This window comes from Podarcis erhardii, assembly GCF_964252035.2.
Source record: "Podarcis erhardii genome assembly, chromosome: 10".
In the NCBI taxonomy this organism is placed as follows: domain Eukaryota; kingdom Metazoa; phylum Chordata; class Lepidosauria; order Squamata; family Lacertidae; genus Podarcis; species Podarcis erhardii.
In genome coordinates this window covers 4,673,105-4,682,361 of record NC_138500.1, presented here as the reverse complement: position 1 = coordinate 4,682,361, position 9,257 = coordinate 4,673,105, and the positions used below count along the sequence as shown (strand labels likewise).

Below are 9,257 nucleotides of genomic sequence, written 5' to 3'. Positions count from 1 at the left end.
TAATGCTGAATCATGTTCATGTACTTTTTTTACAATAGGCGCAAACTTTCCTTTGGTTTCTTCAGCAGTGGACCTAGCACTCTCAGCTATTCTCCTTGTTTCCGTAGATTCTTGAACCAAACGGTTTATAGAATCTGTATTAGATGAAATTGTTGTTGTATTCAGGTCTAGTCTTGTTGTCAACTCCGTCAATTTCTTTGAGTTCTCTGTAGACTGTTTAGTGAGTTCTGCAGATTGCTTGGTAAGTACTTCTAGTGACTGATTTATTTTAAGCAGGGCCTGTGTCATTGACTCCATTGATGCTGCTGTTATTTTTTCTTGTGCAGCTGCTGCTCCTGATAAGGAGCCTCTCTTTTGAGCTTGTTTTTGAGCCTGCTTTGTTTTACTTCTTGTTGAAATCTCTTCTGGCGGGTTGCTCATAACTCAAGGTCATTCACACAGGAAAGTTGCAAGTGGAAAATCCCACTGGATACTCCGTAATGTAACTAAAACCCTCTAGAGGAGGAAATTGTAACCGTCCAAAGGCACCCAGAACAAAGAAACAGAAAGTCCAAAGGCAAAAGTCCCATTAAAAGTCTTTAGCACAAATAACAACACTTTAGAGGTCCCAAGCCGCAAGGTGGTTAGATTGGTTTCAACTAGAGCCGGGGCCTTTTCAGTACTGGCCCCGACTTGGTGGAACGCTCTGTCACAAGGAGCTGGGGCCCTGCGGGACTTGACATCTTTCTGCAGGGCCTGCAAGACAGAGCTGTTCCTCCTGGCCTTTGATTTGGACTCAGTCTGACTCTTATGTTTCCCTCCTCTTATGGTCTTGATCTATCGGCTACTTTTAAAATGAGGCTGCATTTTAAATTGCATTTTAACCTGTATTTTAAATTGGGTTCTGCCCCCCATTATGTTTCTGTTGTAATTTTACTGGTGTTAGCCACCCTGAGCCCGGGGAGGGCGGGGTATAAATAAAATTTATTATTATTATTATTATTATTGATGCTAGCTCATTTTCCTGTCTCCAAGAGATGGGACCGTCTTTGCATTGAAGGGTAATGTCAAATGTCACCTACATCCTTGTGCAAATTAATTGAAACAAAGCATGTTTTCTGTCTTACTCGTAATCCTGTACTCAAACACAAAAAGTCACTTGATCATTATGGTGTCGGAAGCCTGCAGCCAATAGAAGGAGTGATGCGCTCGCCACAATATATTGAGGTTTTACGAAAGAGAGCTATTCCAGAGCTGGAAAAGGAGGTATCCTGACAGCACTGGGATATGGCAGCAAGACCTAGCCGCCTGCCACACATTGAAAGTGGTGAAGAAATTTAGGACAGAGCAGCAAATCCAGGTACTTGATTGGCCAGGGAATTCCCCATTGAGAATTGGTGGGCTATATGCAAAAGTCGCCTCTGTGCTGCAGACTGTATGGCTATCGACAAGCTCATTCGGGCACTGATTCGAGTGTGGTACAGGGATCCGAAAATCAACAGTGACTGTTCGAAACTAGTAGACTCCATGCCAAACCGTGTTCGATTGCTGCTTTAAAATGTTGTTTAGTCGTGTCCGCCTCTTCGTGACCCCCTGGACCGGAGCACACCAGGCACTCCTGTCTTCCACTGCCTCCTGAAGCAAAGTTCTTAACCTGAGGTAATATTTCTGGGTTAGCGGAGTCTGTAACCTGAAGCGTCTGTAACCCGAGTTACCACTGTATTTGAATGCTTGTAGCTGTACAAGGAGAAGGGGACGACAGAGGACGAGATGGTGGGACAGTGTTCTCGAAGCGACCAACATGAGTTTGACCAAGCTGCGGGAGGCAGTGGAAGACAGGAGTGACTGGCATGCTCTGGTCCAGGGGGTCACGAAGAGTTGGACACGACTAAACGACTCAACAACAACAACAACAACAACAACAACAACAACAAGTTGTATTGTGTGTGCATTCTATATAAAATAATAATACAGTGGTGCCTCGCAAGACGAAATTAATCCGTTCCGTGAGGCTCTTCGTATAGCGTTTTTTTTGTCTTGCGAAGCAAGCCCATTGACAGCGGATCAGCGCTATTAGCGGTTTAGCGGCTTTTAGCGGATCAGCTGATAAGCGGCTTAGCGGCTTAGAAAAAGGGGGGGAACCCACAGGAACTTGCAAGACATTTTCGTCTTGCGAAGCAAGCCCATAGGGAAATTTGTTTTGCGAAGCGCCTCCAAAATGGAAAACCTTTTCGTCTAGCGAGTTTTCCATCTTGCGAGGCGTTCGTCTTGCGGGGCACCACTGTAGTAATAATAATAATAATGAGGTTACCAGAGCACCAACAACAGGAGTTAGGCCCAGGGATCAGCAACCTTTTTCAGTCATGGGCTGGTCCACCATCCCGCAGACCATTTGGGGGGGGCAGACTATATTTTGAAAAAAAAAAAAAAAGAACTAATTCCTGTGCACCACAAATAACCCAGAGATGCATTTTAAATAAAAGCACACATTCTACTCATGTAAAAACACCAGGCAGGCCCCACAAATAATCCAGAGATGCATTTTAAATAAAAGGACACATTCTACTCATGCAAAAACACGCTGATTCCCGCACCATCCGTGGGCCAGATTGAGAAGGCGATTGGGCTGCACCTGGCCCCTGGGGCCTTAGGTTGCCTACCCCTGAGTTAGGCTAAGGGCATAGCTGGATAAGGGCATAGCTGGGCCACCGCTGAGGATCCTTTTGCCCCCCACCAATGCCTTTGGCAGGAGGCTGGGGAGACCCATGACGTCACAAGGGGCTGCTTGAAGCATCTGTGAGGCGCTGCCTACCCCAAGGAGGTCTCCCCAGGGATGCCCACCCCTGGCACCCTGACTCTGGCTCACCGGTTGGCTTGTGGCATCGAGGACAGTCCTGGGCGCTGCCTGCAGGTCCCTTAGCCAGCCATGGCGCGGCCGCTGAACATGGACACCCTACAGCAGAACTTCTGGAAGGAGGAGTACAACAAAGAGCTCGTGATGCGCTACCGCTGGCACCAGAAGTACGGCGCCATCGTGAAGGCCAAGCAGCAGGCGCAGAGGGAGCGTCGGAAGAAGGCTGTGGACAACACCTTACGGCTCCCCTCCGTCAAGCCGGCCCCACTGGACGTAACCCCCCAGCGCCCCATCCCGCCTCTCACAGCAGCCCCCGCAGGGCTGGCGCGGGAGCGAGACCTGACCGGGGTGGACGCCGCGATCCTGGAGATGGAAATGAGGCCTGCGCCCCGCGAGCTGCGCAACCTCTTATACCAGGGCATCTCGCACGAGGACGAAGGGCGCAAGCGCTACCTGAAGCTGCGCCTGCTCTTGAACCCGGAGGACAAATACACCTTTCCTGTCACCACCAACTTCAACTATGGCTGGCAGATGGGTGAGTGGGAGCGAGAGGGTGCGGGAGGGGTGCTGCTAAAAGGTGAAGGGACCCCTGACCGTTAGGTCCAGTCATGGACGACTCTGGGGTTGCGGCGCTCATCTCTCATTGCTGGCTGAGGGAGCTGGCGTTTGTCCGCTTCTGCAGACAGTTTTTCCAGGTCATGTGGCCAGCATGACTAAACTGCTTCTGGCGAAACCAGAGCAGTGCACAGAAACGGCGTTTACCTTCCCGCCGGAGTGGTACCTATTTATCTATTTGCACTTTGACGTGCTTTTGAACTGCTAGGTTGGCAGAATTGGAACAGAGCAATGGGAGCTCACCCCATCACGGGGATTTGAACTGCCAACCTTCTGATCAGCAAGCCCAAGAGGCTCTGTGGTTTAACCCATGGCGCCAACTGAGGGGGTGTGGGAGGGTTGCTGCTAAAAGGTAAAAGGTAAAGGGACCCCTGAACATTAGGTCCAGTCGCGGATGACTTTGGGGTTGCGGCGCTCATCTCATTTTACTGGACGAGGGAGCCGCATTTGTCCACAGACAGTTTTTCCAGGTCATGTGGCCAGCATGACTAAACTGCTTCTGGTGAACCAGAGCAGCGCACGGAAACACCGTTTACCTTCCCACCAGAGTGGTACCTATTTATCTACTTGCACTTTGTGCTTTGGAACTGCTAGGTTGGCAGGAGCAGGGACCGAGCAACGGGAGCTCACCCTGTTGCGGGGATTCGAACTGCTGACCTTCTGATCGGCAAGTCCTTGGCTCTGTAGTTTAGACCACAGCACTACCCGCGTCCCTGGGGGAAGTATTAGGGTATATAAATATCATGGTGGGGAAAGTGCTAATAATTTCAGATCCTCTTAACTATATACCGAATATATGGGACCTGGCAATCAGTCAACGTAAATGCATTTTCCATGTCCTCACATCTGCAAAAAGACTAATACTGAAACACTGGAAGGAGAAATATTGTTTCCCTTCGATAAATTGATAAATGACTTAACAATGGCCAGCATGACTAAACCGCTTCTGGCGAACTAGAGCAGCACATGGAAACACCGTTTCCTTCCTTCTGGAGCAGTACCTGTTTATCTACTTGCACTTTGACGAGGATTTGAACCGCCGACCTTCGGATCGGCAAGCCCTAGGCTCTGTGGTTTAACCCACAGCGCCAACCGAGGGGGTGCGGGAGGGGTGCTGCTGCTTTCGGAAAAATTAAATATTGGGGGGTAAACCCCACCCTGCACAATTTATCCCATGATGTGGCAAACACCCATTTGAAAGGCAATGTCCATAAGCTTTGGGGGGTCGACCCCCTGAAATATTTCATCGAGGGGGCAAAGGGACCTCAGCGCATAGGAGTTGGCTCTGTTATATGACCAAATAGGTTCTTTTATCTGTTGTTTAACATATATGAGACGCCCTGTACCCTAGGAAAGCGCGAGCAGTCTGAAAAGTCTCTTCTTATATACTCGTCCTGCTGCTCTTCTGAGTCTTGGCAATCCTCGCTCCTTGGCATGTTCTTGGCGGTACCTTCGTCATGTTCTTGGCGGTCCTTCGTCCTTGAAAAAAGCACACCAAGAACTCAGGGCAATGGAATTTTCAGCAGTGGGAGGGGTCCCTACTCACAAATCGATAGTCAATTGTAACAAAAACCAATCCATTCAAAAGTTTGTATTCTGACAAGGATTACTAACTCAGATTGAGATTACAAACTCAAACTCATAAGGATATGTATAACACAGTCATTTGCTACAGCATTAGATATAAGAGTTTATGAATAGAGATAAGTTCATGTTAGTCCATAGTCAGATTCGACGTGAAGGTCTTAGTTTCAATTATTAAGCAGAAGTCAGAAGTCAAATTATGGATCAGAAACCAGGACAGGGCCCTGTTTCGATGTATTCACCTTCATCAGCTGGAAGTATCAAACATTACACAAAAATACATTTAAATTCTAAATTATTATAACTTATGATAGTTTAGAATTTAGATGTTTTATAACTTGTTTTCTCTAATGCTGTAACGAATTGCTGACTATTGATTTGGGAGTAGGGACCCCTCCCACTGCTGAAACTTATATTGGCCAGAGTTCTTGGTGGGCATTTTTCTTGGCATATTTAATAACAAGAGGTCCTTTGTTCTTGCCCTGTTCTTGGCAAATCACAACACTCATTGTTCGGAGCTAGTGTTGAGTAGCTTTTGGCATGTTTCAACACTCATTGTTTGCAACTAGTGTAGTATAGTCAGTCTTTACGCTTCCTTGCGTGTACCGTTCACTTGGCCGGAACATGCACATTCCATTGGCTCTTTGACCAACACAGTTCGTTATTAGTTCATCAACAGCATCCGTTTTGTGTTGCTGGTCTTCAATCATTTTAGGTTTGATGGCCTGGGAATCCGATTCAGACGCTGAACCGGAGGAATCCCAGCCTGCACAGGAGTCCCCGCCTCCAGGGCCGGCTGAACTGGGGCAGGGCCTTGATTCTGAAGCGCCTGCACCTGTGCCGGATCCTCAGGAGCAGGTACCAGGTGATCCCACTCTGGCTCCAGAGGTGGTTGAGGACTCAGTGCCTGCAGGTGAGTCTCCCCCTGGCCCCAGTAACCCTTCAGCCTCTCCTGAACTGCAGAGGCTCAGGGCAGAGAGGCGAAGGGAACTGGTTTCTCCCAGGAGGAGTGCTCGCCTTAAGGCCAGGAGAGGCGGGGGCCGGGACCGCCCCTGGCCTCAGAACAGATAAAGGCCAGTTAGCCTGGTCCCAGGTTGCAGGAGCAACGTTGTTGAATAATAATAATAATAATAATTTATTATTTGTACCCCGCCCATCTGGCTGGGTTTCCCCAGCCACTCTGGGCGGCTTCCATAAAAACCAAAAATACACTAAAATATCACAGATTAAAAACTTCCCTGAACAGGGCTGCCTTAAGATGTCTTCTGAATGCCAGGTAGTTGTTTATCGCTTTGACATCTGGTGGGAGGGCGTTCCACAGGGCAGGCGCCACTACCGAGAAGGCCCTCTACCTGGTTCCCCATAACTTTGCTTCTCGCAGTGAGGGAACTGCCAGAAGGCCCTCGGAGCTGGACCTCAGCGTCCGGGCAGAACGATGGGGGTGGAGACGCTCCTTCAGGTATACTGGGCCGAGGCCGTTTAGGGCTTTCAAGGTCAGCACCAGCACTTTGAATTGTGCTCGGAAACGTACTGGGAGCCAATGTAGGTCTTTCAAGACCGGTGTTATGTGGTCTCGGCGGCCGCTCCCAGTCACCAGTCTAGCTGCCGCATTCTGGATTAGTTGTAGTTTCCGGGTCACCTTCAAAGGTAGCCCCACGTAGAGCGCATTGCAGTAGTCCAAGCGGGAGATAACTAGAGCTGTTTCGGCCAGCATCCAGTCCTGTTTCCCCCAGAGTTCCTGTCCTTGCCTGGCTTCCCTCTGTGGACCCCGCTTCACCCGAGGAGGACTGTCTGCTGACCCTCAACTCAGGTCCTGGACCTCGCCCCACGGTAACCTCCCCCCCCCCCCCGGACCAGCACATTAGGTCCATTCAAACCATAACATTCCTTACAGCTGCTGGGAGAGGACGGGAGTCCTAGGTGCCCCCTGGAAAAAGACTAGTGGGTGGAAATTGGCTTTGGGTTACGCAGCAATGTCAGGTTGCTTTTCTGGGCTGCCTCCACAGAAATCTTGGGGTCTTAGCGGACCACAAGCTGAACATGAGCCCACAGTGTGATGCAGCAGCAAAAAAAGGCCAATGCTATTCTAGAGAACCTGGCAGGGCGGATGGGAGGGGACAGAAGAACATCAGGAGAGCGGTTGGCTACAACTGGGTTTGGCCAAAGCGGGACCGATCCATAGGGACAAATGTCCCTTGGGGGGCATCTCATCGGCCCCTGTGGGAGCTGGGTGTTGGAATTCCTGCTCCATGATTGCAGTCATGGGATTTTTGTCTATCACATGACGGTATATGTTTTGACTCCACAGAGTGGGAAGTGACAGACACAGGATGTTTGTGTTACTGTGTTCCGTGAAGCGGGACTATTGTCCTTTGTTCTTCTTCTCTTTGCTGTCTGATGCTAGAGAGAGAGGGAGCCATCTTGCAGTGCTCCGTGTGTGTTTATATGTAAATAAAGTAGATTAGCCAAAATGCTGAGTTGCTGAGGTCTGTTACGCAAGCTGTGAAGACTCTGCGGATCCCTAAGTGTGCCGATGTCTGTTGGCATCGGTCGCTGTGATGTTTGGGCAGAAGAAAGCTTTTGAAGCTCCCAAACGAATGACCAGGAGGGAGAGAGCATGCCAGTTGGACAGGTGTCTCTGCCAGGGTCCTCCTACTCGAGTGTAGGCTGAACTCCTGACACTGGGTGCTGAGATGTTAAAATTGGCAATTCTCCAAAGCCTGAAGCTTTTCTTCTGGGGATATTGGGGACAAACGTACCAAAGAATATGATCAAACTATTTATGTATGTAGCAACAGCTACCAGAATTCTATAGGTGCAGAATTGGCAGGAAGAAGAAGACCCGACTAAAGAGGAAAGGCTTGCAAAGCTAATGGGCTCTGCAGAATTGGCGAACGCCGGGAAGGAGAAATCAAAACGGCGAACTCTGTGTTGAAGAGTAGAAACCCTTCTCAGAATATTTGGGAAAGAACTATAAACCAAGTGAAATTGCGGGCAGGATTTGAATTATGAGCAGCGGATTGAAAATGACAAAAGATGTGTTAGAGGAAATACGTATTAGATTTAGTTTGGCAGGACTTACGGCTGCAAATGAAACGTTTTAAAAGCATTGCAAAGAGCAATACACAAATGTGACACCGGATGGCGGCGGCGAGCTATGCCAAATTTAATGTATTTTTCGAAACGTCGTGGTTTTTTTTTTAAAGCATTTTTGCAGCGTTTTTTTTTTTTTTTAATATATGGGTGTAGATTCCACCATACAGTGCAGCAGAACAAAGGTGGGATAAAAAGATACCCCAGAGGTAAGACTGGGAAGCTGTTTTGTATATTTTGCAAGGGGGATGTAAATTGTATTTGAAGTTAAGTTTTCTATTATTATTATTATTATTATTATTATTATTAGACACTAGAGTAGGTGGGCCACTCTCTGGCCTGATCCTGCAGGTGGCTCTGCTGTTCTTCACCCTGACCCTTTTGTGTCTCCCCAGGGAAACTGGCCACCAGCCACATCGCCCCCACCCCCAAGTGCCGCATTGACAGCTTCTTCCGCAAGAACGGCGCCTTCTCCCTGCTCCACCCGCGCGACGTGGCCCTCTGAGCGAGACCCGCCTGCTCCCCCGGCTTCGCGCTTGCAAACAAAGCTCTACATGTTTTATCACTCGAGTCTCCTTCTCTGGTGCCTTTCCTTGATTTCCAAACACCTGGAGAACGGTCAGGGCCAAGGGCATCCTTGACTGATATGGCTGGGGGAGGAGCCTGTTGGGGTATGGGGGCGGGGCAGAGGGCGGAGCCTGTGGGTTCCATGGGAAGAGGGCGGAGCTTAGTGCAGCTTGCGGAAGAGCAATTGTTCACTTCAGCCTGAGCGCAAGATACCAGGTTTATTCAACGTAAGCGCTTGAGATCAAACCCAGAGGTGTGTTTTTTTTTTTTTTTTTTAAAAAAAGTCAGATTGGGTGTTAAGAGTTGCAAAATGATGAGTATCTTTAACACCATAGACACCTGTGTTGATGGCTGGTCGGGTAGGATCCATTATTTTCATTGCATTCAAAATAATAATAATAATAATAAATAATCATTTTATTTCTTATAGCCAGTGTGGTGTAGTGGTTAAGAGCGGTAGTCTCGTAATCTGGGGAACCGGGTTCGCGTCTCCGCTCCTCCACATGCAGCTGGGCGAGAGATGGCAGAGAGAAGGGGGATCAAGGTGACCTTCACAGCTTGGAGA

The 9,257-nt window shown here is 48.8% G+C and overlaps 1 protein-coding gene across 1 annotated transcript; it reads left to right on the top strand.

The window, feature by feature from the left end:
* Positions 1–2,786: 2,786 nt before the first annotated feature.
* Positions 2,787–8,695, top strand: SPMIP1 (sperm microtubule inner protein 1). The gene is made up of 2 exons (XM_081880233.1): positions 2,787–3,368; positions 8,521–8,695. Exons 1-2 carry the CDS (start codon positions 2,906–2,908, stop codon positions 8,628–8,630), a joined length of 573 nt encoding a protein of 190 aa, XP_081736359.1. The 5' UTR covers positions 2,787–2,905; the 3' UTR covers positions 8,631–8,695.
* Positions 8,696–9,257: the final 562 nt, after the last annotated feature.

Coding starts and splice junctions, on each gene's coding strand:
- SPMIP1 (XM_081880233.1), top strand. CDS start 2,906: ATGGCGCGGCCGCTGAACATGGACACCCTACAGCAGAACTTCTGGAAG. Junction 3,369..8,520: donor CAACTATGGCTGGCAGATGG/GTGAGTGGGAGC, acceptor GTGTCTCCCCAG/GGAAACTGGCCACCAGCCAC.